General features: G+C 47.0%; 1 protein-coding gene across 1 annotated transcript in view; it reads right to left on the minus strand.

Moving 5' to 3' along the window:
- Window positions 1-2,960: 2,960 nt before the first annotated feature.
- Window positions 2,961-19,055, minus strand: part of Tshz2 (teashirt zinc finger homeobox 2) — a 254,980-nt gene continuing 238,885 nt past the window's right edge. Inside the window, exon 2 of the mRNA XM_028769783.1 lies at window positions 2,961-7,844. Coding sequence (XP_028625616.1) covers window positions 4,789-7,844 — 3,056 coding nt within the window. The 3' untranslated portion in view covers window positions 2,961-4,788. The remainder of the gene's footprint in view (window positions 7,845-19,055) is intronic.

Below are 19,055 nucleotides of genomic sequence, written 5' to 3' on the forward strand. Positions count from 1 at the left end.
GGAACTGCACAAGGACACACTTCTCCCAAAGCATTTCTGCCACTGGGCCATGTGGAACCGTGACTCGTTTACAGATGGGGTTTCCTAGAAGCCCCTGGGAAACGCTTGTCTTTGGAACACCTCTTACCCACATGTTCCAGCCTTTCCCCTGTATGGTCAGTCATACAGTGGACCCTCAACTCAGATGAGGAGGAGGATACCAAAGGCAGAAGATATTGGATGAGGATTGCATAGACCCATGGGGGGCTTAAGGTTGGAACGCCCACCTTGCTGACTGCGTGTTACTGGGAGGATGATAAGGAAATGAGGAATACCAAGCGAGGCCATTCCTGACTCATAGGAAGAAGCCGATCAGCCAATCAGTGATAGTTTTGGCACAGCTACCACAAAGGATAAGGTTTGCAAGGGGTACGACTATCTGGACATGGATTAGTCAGTTGGGAAGACCGCAGATTCTAAGATTCTCTGTGCTTCAGGACACAGGAGAAGGGCTGAGAGACCTTCCAGGACTTACTTTCCTGGACTTCCTGTATACCAGGCTTTAGGCAAAGTACTCACATCTATGTAATTCTCAAATCCTTCCTGTGAGTAGGTCATGATATCCCCATTTTACAGATACAAAAGTGGGGTTCAGCATGGTGGGATGGGGTGAAGTCGGAAGCTAGGGTGGGTGACCTGTGCAGCCAAATGGCTGCCCAGAACAAGTTCCCACCATCTTTGTTTCCCTGGGATAGGGAAGGGTCCCCACTACACGCTCCATTCAGCAAATTGTCCCCGAGTTGTGTGTCTGTCGCTGGCCTTCATGGTCAACTTTTGTTCTGGTCATTAGTTCAGCTTATTTCCAGGTATCAGCACCATGTTTGCCATGGGACCATGGTATGAGGTAATGCGTAAGTGAAGATCAGAGACGGTGGGACCTTGGGAAGTGCAGCACTGTGCCTCTGTCATTATTTCTTTGAGTCAACCCATAGTTTACAGGGCTGTGTGTGAGGCTACCATGGTGTGATGCCTGAGAAGCAGGTGCCACAAATCCCCACAGTTTTCTATTACAATCTGTGTTCCTGCTGGCCCACTGCTATGCCCCATCGCTAACTAGAGTGTGGTGCATTGTAAAACAACCAACACTTTCCGAGGAGGGTCAGAGGGAGGGGAGAAGAAATGGAAAGAAGGGTGTTTCTTTAATGGACAGAAAGTAGTGGGTACCTCTTATGGGCCTTCACGATTCCAGCCTCTTCGGTGCCTCTTAGATTGGCTTGTAATCTACATGAGTAATATCGATAGAATCACAACTTTCTAGGTTGAAAATGAATCGTGGGTGAACAGTGGCTATTTGTTTTTTAAATAAAAGTAAGGTCCTTGCCGGGCATTGGTGGCGCACGCCTTTAATCCCAGCACTTGGGAGGCAGAGGCAGAGGTGGATTTCTGAGTTCGAGGCCAGCCTGGTCTACAGAGTGAGTTCCAGGACAGCCAGGGCTATACAGAGAAACCCTGTCTCAAAAAAAAACCAAAACCAAAACCAAAAAAAAAAAAAAAAAAAAAAAAAAAAGGTAAGGTCCATGTCATGGTATTTGGGGCATGGCTATCCAAAGACTCGGTGGTTCGGTGAAGGGCAAGTTCCACTGGATTAGACATCCATCCTTTATCTTATCTGGCAGCTGTCCGCTTGTTTCACTCCCGATATACACTCTCATCAAGCTATCCATAACAGAAGTGGCAGGCAGCTTGTTGGACTAGAATACATTTCTGCCAGCAGTCTCAAGGTTAGGTGTGCCGTTAAACGCATACACTATATTACGAGGTAATGACTATAATTTGAAGTCCTTATGCATTCGAGACTCAATGATTTACTCGCTGTTTAATTTCCAGTCAAGAGCCAGAGACTTTTAAAGGTATAGACAAATACATGGGGGAATTGTTTTAGATTACTTATGTCCTAAAAGAGGGAGTGCCCATTTAATACTTTCCAAGGAAATTTAAATGAAAAGTTTGATTTTGCTATTTGGCAGAGTATTCCCAGGATTAGAGGTGGGCCCAGGAAAGGAAAGAAAATTCAGGTAGAAATTCGTGCCACTTAGAAATGAGTAGATATGGTACACTCTTAAATACCCCACTGTATCTTGATGTGTTTTATAAAACATCATGGCATTTTTTTCAAACATTGTACTCTCCTCCATATCAGCTAAGATTAGAATTTCGGGTGATGAGAGAATTCCGTAACCATTTAAAACCATACATATATAAAGTTTATAAAATTAAAAAAAAACAATGAAACCAAGCTATCCTGTGCATAAACTCTGAAGGGCGGGCAAGGTGTCTACACATGGCTCTAGTCAAGTACTCAAAGTGGGGAAGTGCTCTTTCCTATGTGAGCCAAACTTCAAGATACCACCTTGTCACCCACAGGGGATGGGACAAGCATTCAAGCAAACCAGAATAGTCTCCATCTAAATACAAACACATGGGGACCCATATCCTCTCTTCTACATAAATGACACACTCCCATTGGATGGAATGAGTTCCGTCTTCTTTCTGCAACCCTGTCAGACACCCCAAGATGGCTATGTTTGCATAAAGACTGAGCTTTCGTGTTCTATATAATGACAACACTGTCATAAAGTAGAAGTATTTATTCTGTACAAATGGAGACAGACCCAAAGATAGCAGTCTCACCCATGTGTCTCCCAGACTTACAGGCAACCTCTGTGTTATACCCCCCAAATTATTGGTCAACTTTTGCTTCTCTAGAACAGATAGTGTACGCTTCAGATTTTGACTTGGAATGAGACCTTCCTTCTGCTCCCTGCTTCCTAGTTTACATATCGCAGTTAAAAAATGATTACAAACCTAACAGGTGGAAAATTGGTCTTTATTATAGCACAAAATAAACATCACCTATTTGTTCTCTTCGCCGTGGTTTGGACCCACAATTATTAGATTTAAAACATACTTCTTGTCTCTAGATTTTTTTATGTATGTCCACCTTTTTTTTTTTTTCCTTAAGGACCAGAAGAGCATAATGGCTAATTACATAAAAATTTAAAATGTGATATGGTAAATAAATAGCATGTGGCAGAACCCAGAGCTCAACAGTTGCAAAATAGCCTTCCATTCAATAAGGTAAGATGTACAGTCATGCTCAGAAACCCGGAGGTGAATCTGCCCGGAACATTTAATTATCATGATAAAGGCATGCAAACAGTAGGGGTAGCCCTCTCGGGGGCCCACCCAAATCAGAAGCATGGATTTCCACCTGGAGGGAAGAGTCTCGAGTCAAGCACATTATTTCTCTTTCCTTTTGACTATCCTTCCACTAGGAAGCTCTCTGGCTCTGTGAGGAGCGCTCCGAGCATCATACAGGACCTCTGTCTATCTGGAACTGCCTTAGCATCTGCACCTGTACAGCTTGACCCAAAAGTTTCCTGTGTAAAAGTAAAAGCTTTGAGAAGAGGGGGTGGTGAGGGACGACAAGCTTTCCACACCTTGTCGGGAATTAATTAAGAGCAATTCCGTAATGCTGTGGGGCATATGCTGGGCTGCAAAGTACAGTATGGTTAGTTCATGTTGGGCCCTTGTGTTGGGGTGCCTCAGGCAGAGGTCGATCAGAACATGTGTTGGGGTCCCTAGCATGTGGGCGTGTCATGCTGGAGGGGAGAGAAGAGGAAGCAGAGGAATCCTGTGAAGGAGTTTTTTTTTGACATCCAACCTTGCTTAAAGCTCAATATTTAGAAGCAGCCTACGTGACTAATTTGCTATAAAGTATTCGCCTTTGGTCTCTGTCCTTTCTCCTGGAGGTGACATAAGTGACTTGGGCATTGGTAAGAAAGCAAGGCATGAAGTTGTATGATACATGGTACGAATTCATTTTTTTCTCCTTTTGGTACTGGGGCTTGAACCCAGGACCTTATGTATGCTGGGTAAGTAATCTGCTACCAAAGTGTACCTGCAGCCCAATTTAATAAAAATATCTTGGAGCTGTGGGACGGACCCTACTCGCTTGACCATACACAAAGCTTCAACTATCCATCTCTATATGTGAAATAAGCTCGCAGGGATGTTTCGGATCTGTCTTTGTTAAAGGTGGACTCGGATCCCGAGTTTATCCTAAAGAAAATCGAAAGGCATTTTCATCTCCCTGCTCCATAGAGGAGTGGATCCCGATGGCTCCCCCTTAAGAGTCCCTGCTCTTCTGTAGGAAAATGAATGTAGGAAGGAAACAGAGAAGGAACGCAGAGGTAGCCATCGATAAAAGCAGGCTACCAAATGTATCATTGCAAGGGCTGATAATAAAGATACCATTAAGCCATTCGTGAACTGATTAAGCTATCTCTGTATATAACGGCCCCTAGGAAGTCCCCCTCCCCCACCGTCTTCATTCTGGTGCCACCTCTTCCCCACTCTGTAAGTATTACGCATTGCTGTGGGAAGGCAGATGGCAAAATGGAATCTAGTCCTTGTTAATTAAAATGAGGGGAAGCTGGACCTTGGAGGTTGGGCCTTAGGTTGCTAAGGGAATCGTGTCCTGGAGCTCTGTGAGCAACCGTGGGCTTCATCTCTCTTAGAAACATTGTATCCTGCTTTCCCGCTAAACAGGAGGATGTGGGGGGGGGGATGACTAGGACCCACTCATCGTGTCCTGTCTTTTGTAAAAGTAAGTCTATGGCAGCAAACTACGGTCCTGTGAGGCCTCGGGAGACGTCCTCTGCCTCTAAGCAGACCTATCTCCTTTTAACACGTTCCTCACAAGGCCATGGTCAATGTCACCTGGGAGCAAACCCCATACCTGCAGAACTATTCTTCATCCACGTCTGTTACAAACTGAGAATGGTGTTCGGGTGACTTGCTGTGCGTTTTGCTTAGGTGGAGTTTTACTGCGTGTTTGCTCACAAATGTCCGACTGCATAACTTACACTTGAACTTAGAGTCTGTGTCCTCTTCGCCAGCTATTGCTTCTGGAGACCTCTGAGCCGATGACACCCGGGAGATCTCCTGCTCCACCTTGCTTTGCTGGTCAGCTGCCATCCGGGTCATGTCCTTCATTTGGAAGCCCAGGTGAGACTCTAAGTGGCTGATGTAGGTAGAGGGGGTTCTGAACTGGGATGCACAGTCACTGCAGTAAAAGATGGGGTGCCCTTTGTCCATGTTTTTCAGGAATTTTGTCCCACCCGTTTTCCTAAGCTGGTACTTGACGTTGGCCAGCCAGTGGCTGATCGTGGTCATGGACAGTCCAGTGAACTTTGAGATTTGCATCCGCTCTTGTGGGCCCAGGTCAGAAAGCAGGTATTTGCCCTCTGAGGTCTGGAAGAGGCTCGAGGCAAACTGAGCTTGCAGAATGAGAAGATGCTGCGGGTTCCAGTTGGACTGCCGGCCTTTCCTTTTGTGCAAAGTAGAGACTTCGCTTGAAACATCTTCGAAGCGTCTGACATCGATTTCCAGCTTCACAGGAGGGACTCTGGAGGAAGTGGCTGGCTTTGGGGTGGTGGCTTTGGGGAGGACCTTGACCATGTCGGCAATGTCACACAGAGCATGCTTCTGAGGTGGGGACGTGCAGGATTGTGCTTGTGAGGACTCTGCTCTCTTGCTTTTGGACTTGGTCAGGTCAATGGGCTGGTCGGTGTTCTCAAACAGGTAGTGTCGGGACACGCTGGCGGCCGGCCTGGTGGAGGTGGGACTTATGACTGGCTTGTCTGCCACGCTGAGACTGGACTTATGGAACATGGGGATTGTGCTTGAGTTGGGGCTGGAGCAGGAAGGGGAACGCAAGGGCTCGGTAGCTTTGCCCAGGTGGTTGTTCAGGACAGACTGCAGGGCACTGAGTGGGTTGATGGAAGGCAGGGCCGGGGTGTGGTTAGCCGGTGCACATCCGTTGGTCAGAGAAGACACTGGTTCTAGCGACTCTGGTTTCTCTTTCGGTAGCTTCTCCTCCTCCTTCAGGGGACACAGCTCAGTCTTTCTGGATTCTGAAGGTGGTTCCATTTTGGAGAAAGACTCGCCCTCAGGCTGGCTGAAAGAAGTTGCCTCTTCGTGGGGACTTTCCTTCCCACACTGCTTCATGACGTCATCTTTGTCTTCTGTCTCCTTCTTGACTTGAGTATACAGGGCCAGGCTTGTGGGCACAGGGCCGAGTGGCATGCCTTTCCATTTGGGTGCGATGGGCCTCAGCTTGTTGGCAAGGTTGGGTCGGATTTGCAGTATCTGAGAGCCCATTGCCACGGGTGGCTTGGTGCCCTCTGACAGCTGGTAGGCTGCGTGGATACTTGGATATGCACTCCAGCTGGGAGCACCATTTTGGGCCTTGTTGATGGCTGTGGTTACAGTATTTTCCAGCGACTTTAAAATGTCCCCACCGCCCTTCGAGCCATCTTCCAAGTCCTCCTCTCTTAGATACTGGTATTTTATGGTAGGGTCGAGAGGTTTCTGTAGAGAGTCTTCATATTCCTCGCTTTTCACACCCTGTTCGTCTTCATTGACCTCTCCCTTCTCCTTCTTGCTCTCTTTCTTTAACTCTGTGGTCGAGGCTGTGCACTCGGAGGGCGAGTTACTTGATGGCTTAGGGGCCAGAGACTCACTGGTTGGGGTCTCAGACAGTGACTGCATTTTCTCCACAGCCAGCGGGTCCAACACGAGTTGCTTCCCTTTTTTGGAGGCAGAGCTAGTGACTTTGAGAAAGTGGCCTGTGACCATCATGTGGGTGGTGAGTTGCTGCAAAGTATCATGGGAGCTGCCACACTCCATACACTTTAGGATCTGGGACTTGCAGGCCTCAAACTGCCAGGTGTAGCTGGCTCCATTTTGGTAGCCGTAGCGGCTGTTGGAGGGCAGCTGCAGGTTAGCACTCTTCTGGGAAGAGAAAGCATCTGCAAGTGACCCTGTTGTGGAGTCGGGGGAGCAAGGCCTATTGACTTCGAAAACACGCTTCTTGGCTGGTGTGACCATCTTGGAGGAAATGGTTGGTACTGGCTCCTTCAAAGGCACTTTTTGGTAATGTTTTGTCTTTATCATGTGAACACTCAAATCTTGCAGGGAATCGAAGGAGTCGCCACAAAACATGCATTTCAGAACCTTTTGAGCGTCCTCTTTGTCCATGTCCTGGAAGGCCCTTTTCCGGGGCTTCGAGTAGCTCGTGGGTCTGAGCTTATCTTTTTTTCGGTTGTCATCTTGATAGTGGCCTGTCTCATTCATGTGCACAGTCAGCTCCACGAGAGTGTCATAGGCTGCACTGCACTGCCTGCAGCGGAACCTGCTGGCGCCGGTGAACACGGAGCCGCTGCACAGCTTACTGGTCTGCCGGTACAGCTGGACAGAGCTGAATAGGCTGGGCTTAGAGACAGACCTAGAAGGTAAGTTCTGCTGGAGGCTTTTGGACAGGGCGTCTTGGTGCCAATCAAAATCATTCTTGCTGCTACCGTTTCGGGTGTCGCAATTCCGTCTCTCGCTGTTGGATAACTTGAAGCCGAGGCCCAGGCCAGACCAGTAGGAATCTGACAGGATATTGGCATAGACAGCTGTCATTTTATCCATGCAGTTATGGGGTTCACTTGGAAGCTTGGGGTGAGTGCTTGCTTTCTTGTCCGAGGCATCTCGGCCACAGATGCTTTTGATGTCTGACACCTGGTCGCTGGCATCGCTCAGGAGAGATTCGTTTTCTGCGTCCTGATTGGACAGGTGGCTCCCTGGTGAGTTCTGGCAGCTGAAGTAGCCTTTCTGCTCTGGGCCGGTTTCTAGTTCCTCATCTGTCCCGGTGTCATTGCTGCCCTGGTGCTGAGCCACAGAGCCACTATCTTCCTCCTCCTCCTCTTCCTCCTTGATTTCCTCCTCTTCCTTCAGTGCTTCCTCCTGGGCATACCCTGCAGGAGATACAGAGAGGTGAACTAAATGTACCAACAGCTGACAGATTCCATCCCCACGTCCCTGCTTACCCAGCCTCAACTGAATAGCAATGCAATCCATACTTTTACCAAGTTCAACAAAAACAGGGGAAACGATAAATGCTTGAGTTTTATTTGGGGACAGGGTCTCCTGTAGCCCAGGGTGGCCTGGAATTTGCTATGTAGCAGGACATAAAATTTTGATCCTCTCGCCTCTACTTCCTCAGTGCTGAACTTACATGTCTAGTCTACGTGATGCTGAGGACACCATCCAGCTTCCATACACGCTAGGCAAGCATGATGCCAGCCGAATACATCGCCAGGCCCCAAATGATGTCCTCTGTGCCATTTGATGCTTATTCCTTTTTATCTTGGCAAGGGCATACTTCTCTATGAATGATTACGATCACAACTTAACAATGTAGGGGTCAACTATCACCCTGATATTCCTGTAAAGGAGCAGTGGCTAAATTCATGTGTGTGGTTCTCTGGAAACCTAGACTGAAATGCAAATCTTATTGACATCATGGTACAGGAGAATGCTGGCTTGTAAGAACGTTAGAGCTCGGTCCTTACATCTCCATGGCAAACTGCCTCAAGACACTTGGGAGTATTGGCTTGAATTCATCCAACTAGGAACCGAGATACATAGCCATTATAGCCTCGATAGCCTGTGTCTTTCTGTTGCAACATTTTTGTTTATAGAGAGTTGCCAGGAGAGAGAGGATGGCGTATGCAAATACTGTCTCCCACCAATGGCTGAAAAATTATGTAAGCTCAGCAAATACAATGATTTTAAACTAATGGTGAATGGTGTCAGAACGGGAGATTTGGGGGCCAGTCTATTATTCTCTCACGGGTTTATGAAGACCTTTCCAGACACGGCTGAAAATACTCTCTCGATCTTGTTCCTGTAATTTCAAATGCACCGTGATTTGTGGGTACCCGTCACGAGATGCCAATTACAGAGTTGATTTGTGGATGCAAAATGCTATTGGGGAATGCATGCTTTCCCTTCTCTGAAAGGACCGAGGGCCAATAATTGCACAGGGAAAATGCAGGCATGAGAGAGAGAGCAGGAGCGAAAGAGAATTAATGGGCAAATCCCCATCAGTGCCGATGGGGATTGTGGCTATTTATGCCCATGGGTTCATTTTCTCCACCTGGGCTTTTAGAGTCACACGGGTAAGCTATAACCAAAAATGTCCCCATGCAAAGCAGACCCAGCTTCAGATGTGCAAGGCTAGCATGATCTTAATGTAATGGTTCCTCATAAAACATCGCTGTCCCTCTTGATGGCAAGGGGAGAGAGAAACCCAAGATCAGGAACTATTCTTCTCATAAGCCAAGCCGAAAGCTTGGGAGGGAGGTATCTGGTGGGGGGGGGCAAGGGTGTGGGCGAGGGTGAGGGCTAGGACGAGGGTGAGCACCTGGAGTGGGGGTGTACATGGGTGCTTGCTATCCAAACTTTGATCCTCTCACTTATGCAGTGACCACTGAACCATTCTTCCAGTCTACAAGCACAATCTTTTGCATTTATTTCATATCCACACACAGCAAGTGTTGTTGCTTATTTTTCATAGGTCAGGAAACTGAGGCTTCAGAATGAAGGAAGTTGCAGAGCATGCAGGGTCCCCCCCCACACTCCCCCTCCTGTTTGTTAAAAGAATCCATTGTCTTGTACAGGACACCTCCCTCCCCGCCCCTGCCCGTTTCCACTGCCACCCTAATGAATAAGAAAACCTTCCCAGGTTGGCAGTGAAATTTGGTCGATTGCTAAGCAGCTATCCACCTCCTCAGAGAGGACTGTGGGAATGCGGAAGACAAGAGCCCATGAGTTTGAGGCCGGGAGTCCATAAAACAAGATAAAATGTAAAAGTTCAGAATGGCCACAAGTTTTATGGTTGTGTTTGTTATTTTATTGTTATTGGTGTGGTATTTTTTTGCTTCCCCAGCAAGCTGACAAGCGAGTTTTTCATTAAATTGGTGTTGCTGGTCTCTAGTGTCGTGAATTGATTGGAAGAAAGGAGAACTACTCCATCCAGCCAAGCAGCCATTAATAAGCGGCCACTTCTCGTAAGAAAACTGCGTTTTGAAACAACCAAGTCAGGCGTTAGGCCGCCCCTGCCATTCATCGCCTCTTCCCTTTCCCCCAGGACTAATTTAGTATTTTAAAGAGGTGTTAGACTGCTACACTCAGGGAGAAAGTTATTAATTATAAGAAAGAAAAGTTTCCTAAGATATAAAAAGGTACTTCAAAAATCAGATACATTTTAGCCAACAAATATGATCAATTTGCTGTTGTTGTTTCTTCTGAGTGTCTCTGTGTAGTCCCAGGCTGGCTGTAAGTTCACATAACTCCCCTTCCTAGTTGCTGGGATTACAGGCAAAAGCCACCAAGTTTGGTGACATAGTATATCACATCTGCAAGTGAAATCAGGCAAACTTTATCAAATAACTGTGGTCACTTTTGAAAAGCAAATGGGTGTTATGATTCTGAGACAAATACCACATCAACAACACTACCCATGGCTATTCTAGGCTGTAACATATTGTTACTCTGCTTATGGGTAGTGGGATCATGGAGAGAAAATATGTACACACACACACACACACACACACATACACACACACACACACACACACACATTCTGTCAGCCCATACTGTGATTTTCCAGCAAGGGATAAGAAGCATTACTTCTTCCCACTTTCCTCTGCTTCTGCTGACATTTGGATGCTGAGTTCCTGGACCCGTTCAACCTCCCAATCTACTTTGTCCTTCTAAATGGGTTCCCCAGAAGAAAAGTCGGAGACAGCACACTCCTCCCCCACAATACAGATAAAATTTTCTGCTTAATTAGGCATTGACATGTTTACTATAACCTTTACAGCAGAGTAACTCGTGCTGAGAGACCCTTTTTTGTCTCTTTGCTTCCACAGAATAGACTAAATCTCATGCACCCGATGATAAAATAACACGTTGAAAAGCCTCATAGGGAAAAAAAAGTGCCGGCACACCTGTCAAAGAGAGTGTGTCTTAACAATGGCTTAGGGTTCCGAGGAGTTTCTCAAAACCGCATTTTAATATTAAACATTTGAAATTGTTCACTTGATCCGAGTGATTCTGTTTGCCACCGGCAGTGGAGGTGAGCAGGCAGTGGCAGCCTGAAGCCCGGTGACTGGGCCGCATAATGAAGGTCTGTCTCTCTTGCCATCGATGAATTGTTTAATGAGTTGGCATCATGTGTGACTCTGGCTGAAAGAGTGGCAAATTCGTTCTTATGAGTACTTGCTTAGCAGAAGGAGTTCTCACTAGCACACTCAGGCACAGGGAGAGAGCTGCGCTCAGTAGAACCTTTCTTGCTGAGTTTTGGCTTGAAGATCACGCTTGTCACCCCATTTTCTATTCCCACCCTTTACCATTGTTTGAAACCCTCCACCCCCAGGACCGGGAACACGTGAGCAACCCCTGTCAATTCTGTGTCTCAGTGATGGGCTGGTGAGACCGTTTCTTTTCCACACTTCCCTCTGCTCAGACAGAGCTGTCATACTGTCCACTAGGATGGACTATGGCCTTCTCTCTCCTTTTGACCCCAGCCTTCTAGAATATTCTTTAGTTTTAGATGGATCTTCTGTACGTAGCCCAGGCTGGGTTTGAACTTATGTCCTGTTGCCAGAACGTTTTATGTAAAACGGGCCAGGTCAGGACATTTCTGTTTTAACTCAGGCAATGGCTTTCTAGTACACTGACAGTGAAATGCAAACTCTCAGCACCTACTATAGGAGCCAGCAGGATTCGGTGTCTCTGTGCCTCTCGTGGTCTCTAGTAGCGTCACGCTCCCGGCTCTGTGGGTCTAAGGAACACAATGAAGCTCACCACTAACCCGCTTCTCCGCAATGGCAGATTCACCTCTTAGGAGTTCATTCTCTTCCTCTCTTGCCCAAGACTCTTGCTCAAAAAGGTATTTTGCCTTGCCAGTTTCCTTTCTTTCTCTGAGTTCAGTCAGAGCTCATGTCTTAGCCAACCCACAGCCCTGTACTAACAGCTCTCCTTTTCCCCAGTTATCTGATTGGTTGAGGCTCCCACTGATCATGGAATGAAAATACCTGACCCAATGGTCAAACTCACAAACCTTGCTTTTCCCAAGTCCGACCCTGGCAGGCATGGCTACATCTTGTCCTCAGTGTTTGAATGAATGAATGAATGAATGAATGAATGAGTGATGGAATGAAGGCTTCTCAGGAATGGAGCTGGCTCTTTACTGAACAGTGATCATCCTCCTCCAAATTGATGGGGTCTGAGTACAACCTCCTTTGTCACCTCAGTCATGGGGACAAGAGCACACCAGGAACCGCGGCTTCTGGCTAACAGAGCCACTGGCTTTCTGGTTGGTCAGCTTTCTGCAGAGTAGACTTGTGCTTAAGTATGAAGATTAGGAATAGCCCATCTCAAAAGTACTAACCCAGAATTGATCCTGTCTAAAGGAAATGCAGGGGAAAAGAGTGGGTCAGAGACTGAAGGAAAGGCCATCAAGAGACCACACCACCTTGGGAGGGATCCATCCCATCTGCAGACACCAAACCCAGACACTATTGCTGAAGCCAAGAAGTGCTTGCCGACAGGAGCCTGGTATGGCTGTCCTCTGAGGGGCTCTGACAGAGCCTGACCAATACAGATGCAGATGTTTGCAGCCAACCATCAGACTGAGGACAGGGATCCCAATGGAGGAGTGAGGGGAAGGACTGAAGGGACTGAAGAGATTTGCAACCCAATAGGAAGAACAACAATATCAATCAACCAGACCCCCCAGAGCTCCCAGGGACTAAATCACCAACCACCAACCAAAGAATACACATAGAGGGACCCATAGTTCCATTGCATATGTAGTAGAGGATGGTCTTGTGTGGCATCGGTGGGAGGGGAGGCCCTTGGTCATGTGGCAGCTCTGTGCCCCAGTGTAGGGGAATGATGCCAGGGCAGAGAGGCAGGAGTAGGTGGGTGGGTGGAGGAGCACCCTCATAGAAGCAGGGGGAGGAGGGATAAGATGGGGGTTGAGGAGGGGAAACTGGGAAAGGGGATGACATTTGAAATGTGAATAAATAAAATAAAATAAAGGAATAAAATAAGGAATAAAATAAATAAGGAAATAAAATAAAATAAATAAGGAAAAAAAATAAAATAAAAAAAGGAAGAATGGGGAGAAAAGATTAGGAATAGACATCAAGACTGCAGAACACGAGGAGCTAGGTTCTTAGTGTGAACATCCTGCTTCAGAGAAGACACACACACGGGCTGTCTGACACCACGGGCTCATCTGCCTCTAACATAGGAAGAGAAATTTCATCTCTGCAGCGGTATTTGAGAGACCATCTCCTGAGTTCTTCGTACTTTAACAGTATGTGGGGAAATTCAGAGAGAAACCCTTACATTTTTAGGAATGTTGTCTTATGTTAAAAGTTAAAAAACAAAAGGAAGTGATAACGTTAGAAACTGATTACCTTGGATGTTCTAAACGCCTTCAGTAAGAATTGTTTAAATGAAACTGTACACAAATAATTCATAGGCAGTCTCATGTTAGACCCTGGACTTTTGCTACTGTATGTTTCTGGGGTTGCCTTGCTTCCCCCCAGATCCATGAAGTCACTGACCATTTTTAAAATGGCAAAGGAGGTGAAACAAAGGTTTTAGGTGGAGGAAAAAAAATTTGAGCAGATCTTCACGAACAAGCCAGAAATTGACCAAGATCTCATTTAATAATGTATTTGACCATGACAGGGTCATTTTGCCTGTCTGTCCCATTGATTGACAGCTTAAAGTCATACAGAGTCCTTTGTATGCATGGCTGATCTGAATGAGGGATGGGGACAGTTCCACACCTTGTACCCAGTAGGTATACTAAATGACGACACAGGTAAGGCCTCTCTCCTCTGGAGCCTCTGTGTTTTGTTGAGTGCTGTCTGTACGTGGCTTACAGAGGACATGATTATTGGCCATCCTGTTGGCAGGCTGAGTGGAGAGTTGGAGGCTCTAGTGTGTAAGGAAGGTGAGTTACTGTTAGATGGTGGCCAAACCCAGAGCTAGGGCCCCTAGGGGCAACATGGAGGGGCCAGTCTGCTTGTTCTCTCCCTCTCCCTCTCCCTCTCCCTCCCCCTCTCCCTTTCTCCTTTCCTCCCTCCCTTCCTTGGAATGACGGGAGGCTGGATGGCCACAGGAGTCTCTGCCACCTTCTATGATGTGTACATAGAACTAGGTCCTCTATCTGAACCTCAGAACCAAATACATAGAATTCTTTGTTTAAGGAAACACTGGAGAGAGAGGAGGGGGGAGGGAGCTGGCATAATACCAGCAAGGCTCATCCTGAGACCGCAGGAACTTTGTGAAAACAAATGAGGAACTTTTTGAGAGCAGGACTCCCCACCCCCTCTCAGAAACTGGTCCTTGAATTAGAACAATTCACATACAGGACAGACGCCTGTCAGATGTGCCATGTATTAAAATGATCTACTTATGCAATGAAGCTCTCACTGCCACAACCTTCCTGGCCCATCACCCCAGCATTCAGATTGTGGGACTGATTTCTCCTGGTGCATTGGAACTTTCTCCACATCTCCGTCACTAGCCAGAAGGACAAAGCCAGTTTAAGCCCAAGGAGGTGTGCTTCTCTAATTTTATCATTTGAAATAAAAGATATATATTTATTCTCTGCTCCCACAGGAGCAAGATGCTTCGGGAGAGTTTGACAGGGACTTCTGACCCAGCAGGTCCTCTCAAGGCCAAGGAGAAGAGATGAGTTACTGACAGAAAAGGGTGCTAGAATGGAGAGAGATCACAGAAAGGTCACAGATCTTTGCAAGTATGTAGGTGACTGAAGCGATAAAAGTGGACCAGTGGAAAAAGAAACAATCCTGACACAGGAGGATAAATAGAAACAGACTTTCATCTGCACTGAAAGACGCTGAGGGGCTGCGGGCGGCAGGACGGCTTAGTGCCATGCTGGAGAAGCGTAATGGCTACTCAGGCTCTACCTCAGAGACAAAGGTGAACGAGGAGGTGTGACCAACCTCAGGTGTCATTGCTCAGAAGTCGTAGCTCATTGGCTTAGGGCTTCCCGAGGATCACTAGCATCCGTGGGCTGGCCTCGCTGATGCAGAGGATACAAGTGTGGACCCTAGCAGCTGGGATCCTCACGCTCAAAAGGCAAGCTCATTACCAACTGAGCTGTCTTCCCCAAGCGCTATAGAGGGGAGACCAGGTGTGTCTGGGGTCCATTCATTTCCAGTCATGTGGAACGGAGAGCAGGAGGCTCTGTGACAGAAGACCTGGACTGCTTCTCTGGGATTTGTCCCCTCAACGTTCTGACCAAAGTTTCCTCACCTGTCAGTTTTACTCCAAGCCTGCCTGCCTCTAGGTTCTTCATTTAGGGAAAAGAAACAGCAGGGGCCCCAGTTCCCTGAGGGCTCTCACTGTTCATTCAGGGTGTGTTGCAGTGTCAACAAAGCAGGAGTAGCATTGACTGGAGCCTGTTAGAAATGCAGACTGATAGGCTTGTCCTCAAACCTACAGAATAGGGACTGTTCTAGACAGTCTCCAGGGCGTTCCTATGATCAAGACTCCATGATGTAAAGGACTAAGTTGAGAGACGGTCAGACATACAGATCTCTACACTGGCATTCTTAAGGGTGTGTGGCATCCAGCTTTGGGGAGAGACTGAATGATTCACGCTTAAACACTCGATGTCAGATGGTATTGGCCAGGAAACTCTGGGCAAGAGACAGGTAAATCACTTATATAAGGTTTATGAAGCTGGGTCTCATAACCACACCTACTTGGTTGAGGCAGAAAGATTTTGCGTCGAGGTGAGCCTGGGCTGCAAAGTAAGTTCAAGGCCAGCGTGGGAAAGTCAGTGAGACCCTGTCTCCTAATGAAGAGTAAAATAGGAAGCTGGGATGTAGATCAGTAGCTTAGCATCTGTTTCAGAACGAGGACAGGCTGGGAAAGAACTAAGCAAGTCATCTCAAGTGAGATGGTGCAGCAGCCTGGGGCCAGGCACCAGCCTGGGGCAGGGTATCAACCTAGGGCCAAGCATCAGTCTCGGGCCAGGCAGGCCTGGTCCAATATGTCACAAGTTGCTTACTGTGATCCTGTGGAGTGAGCTGATGTTTTCAAAGATCTTCACCTCTAACAGGAGTAACAAGAAGGTCTTGTTTGTAAGGTGGTCAGGGTGTCTCACCCCAGAAAGTACATCAAACACTCCTTCAACCTCTGAGCCCCACAGGAGACACCGCAACCACGAAGAATCCTAAACTTCAGCGTGATCTACACGTTGCAGCTGAAGTCAGTTTTCGCCTACGTTTTCCTGTTATTTTGAAATCTTATCCGAAAGCAGCAAAACCCACATGGTATTTGCAACGAGACAGCTTTGTTAGCGTGTGTCTATAAGAAGGTAGCCTCCTCCAGGGTGAGGCCTGGTATTTAACATAGAGTCATTTGTGTAAGGCGCCCCGTGAGATATGTGCACGGAGCTTCTGTAGAAGGAACACTCAAACACAGAGCAGCCTGTTACATCATTACCCGTAATGATGACGCCTGCAATCAATCCTTGAGAAATGACTCGGCCCACTATCCAAGAGGGGAAGGTCTCCTCTCGAAACTTTGGGCGTCACACCAGGAGAGGAGGCAAGCGTGTGAAACAGAGGAGGTTTCTGAGGAATAAAAAAAAAACCTTTATATTCTGCTATCTCAGGTTTCGGGCCAGTGTGTATTATTATGAGGACGCCTCTTAGTGACAATTTAAAAAAAGCAGAGTGAGAAAATATCTGCGGAGAAGGGAAGCCACTTCAGAAGCTTTCTGGTAGCTCCTGTTTGGAAATCATTACCTTTAGAATACTCTCGACGTGGAGATGGCCATCGATCAGGAACCGGGAAGAAGAGGAGAAACAAAACCCGAGTGAAGCAATCACAGCAGAATTGATGCTCCCTTATTCAACGGAGGCGCAGAGGCTTTGACTATGAAATCTAACAACTGTTTGCAGTGAACTAGCATTACTTATCTTCTATACCCTCTCCCCCACAAGGTTATATAAATGCACGTGAGTGTGCACACACACCCATCATTCTTTTGAAGAAGGGAAGGAGTCTATCTCTTTTGTGCCAAGGAAAGGAACACCGGCTCATTGTCCAGAATGACCTTCAGAAAGAATGGGAGTGAATGTACCATCTGTACTTCTTCGGGCTTTTCCCAGTTTACTTGAAATAATGTTTGCCCAGCGCACTACAGAATGTGAAGGTGATCTTGTTCCCTCTTGCCTGGCTTGAAGTCAAACAGCCCTTCTCTTCTTTTCTTGGCAAACGCTGCTTCTTTCTCTGAAATATTTCATGCAGATAATGGATAATGATCGCTTCTCGTTGCCTTTTCTCGAAAATGTCTAACTGCATTAGCCAAGAACGGACCGACTTTAACCCATGTCTTTTGCTAAGTTCGTGGCTGTGACCATTTCCCATTAAGGAAGAAAGGAAAAGAGAAGAAAGTCCACCGCTGCCTCTCAGAAGCTAAATTGGTGTTGTCAGGGAACCGGCAGGTTCTCGTGTTTCGGGTGAGAAGTATTTGCTGTCTCTTGAGTCGGAGAAGTCCAATGTGGAAAGTTGTTTCTTGGAGCAATGCCACGTCAGAAGACAGGGAAGAGTGCGCTGGCCCTGGGGATTCTTTGATCCCACCACGTGTGACACTGAGAGGGGACCTCCCAGCCCTTTCTCTCCATGTTCTGGTCTTTACTGTGATCAGCCCACCAACACAGAATTCCTTCCCACAGCACCCACTTGGAAATCGAGCTACAGTCCTCTCATTGAGCATATGGCTGAATGTAAGGACTGGGGAGACCATCAGTCTTGCGGCTCTCGGGACCTTGCTCTCTCTTGCATCAATTCTCAAGAAGACGGTTAGCAGAGACTTGAGCATCTTCACTGTGAGGGAGTACTCAGCATCCTGGGTGCTTGTTTCCTGACTTAAAACGGTCCTGATGTTTAGGTTTTGTGGTGCACCAACCTACTCATAAGACTGTTGGTCTAAAGTCTTTATGCATGGCACATCATTTGGCCCCCACAATAGCCCTATCTGCCTTTGACTTTCCCCCTGTACAGATGATGAAATAGAATCAGGAGGATGTTAATGGCGTCCTCAGGGTTACACATCTGGGTAAGGGGGTTGAGTCTGTACCTGTTGGATTCTAGGTTCTGTGCTGGGGTCCTTCCTTTTCCTCCTTCTCTGGACCTAATCCATCACTCCTAGTTGTTTTCTTTCCAGATCTTTCTGCTGTTGCTATTGTTTGTGTGTGCACCTGTATGGATGAGCACACAAGAGTGTGTGCCTATGGCTGGCACACAATGGTAACGTTAGGCATCATCTTCTGTTTCTCTCCATCTTTATGAAGTTATTTTCTGGCAGTTGATTTCTCTAGATGACCCGTGGCTCCAAGGGGCCAGGTATGTCCCCAACATACTCTCAGCCCCTTAGCCTGGAGTCATCTTTCTCTCTCAGGGACCATGTGGTAATGTCTGAAGACTTTCTTTTTTTTTTTCTGGGAATACTCCCAAACAGTCATAGTTTTGAACTGTGACAGTGAAGGCCATCTGAAGCTTTGGGAACTGAGGGACAGGAAGGGAGTTATCCTTGGTGCCTCTAGTTGCTGGTGGGATTTGGAATTCTGTCTGTTGTGTAAGACAAGCCAGAGGGGAATATGTGGCCACCCTCTTCATGGATGTGGAAGGGTCGGAAAGGGAGTGGTCTGCCTTTCATCAGACCTGCCCTCTGCCTTGTCCAAGTTTGCTATCACAAACACACCTCTGTGGCTTCAGTGCCACCCTCTAGAGACTGAAGATGCCCACAGACCCTGCCTTGAGGGCTGCTGTATCAGGTAACTGAAGGAGCTAGGGAAAGCCCATGGAGCCCAGCCAGGACAAACCCTACCTGGGTGTCATTGTCACATGAGCAGAAACCCAGCTGTGAAGGACAGTGTCCAAAGATGCATTTCTCAGTTTTAAGTATTTATTCTCCCAAGTTTGACTAAAAAAAAAATTTAATCTCCCAGCATTATTCTTAATCAATTTCTTCTGAATTTGTTGAAATGCCCTTATCTGATTGAATATTTTTTTTTTTATAAAACAAGAAAATAGAAAGAGTTAGTGATGGAAAG

Source organism: Grammomys surdaster, unplaced genomic scaffold (assembly GCF_004785775.1).
Source record: "Grammomys surdaster isolate TR1022 unplaced genomic scaffold, NIH_TR_1.0 193, whole genome shotgun sequence".
Classification (NCBI taxonomy): domain Eukaryota; kingdom Metazoa; phylum Chordata; class Mammalia; order Rodentia; family Muridae; genus Grammomys; species Grammomys surdaster.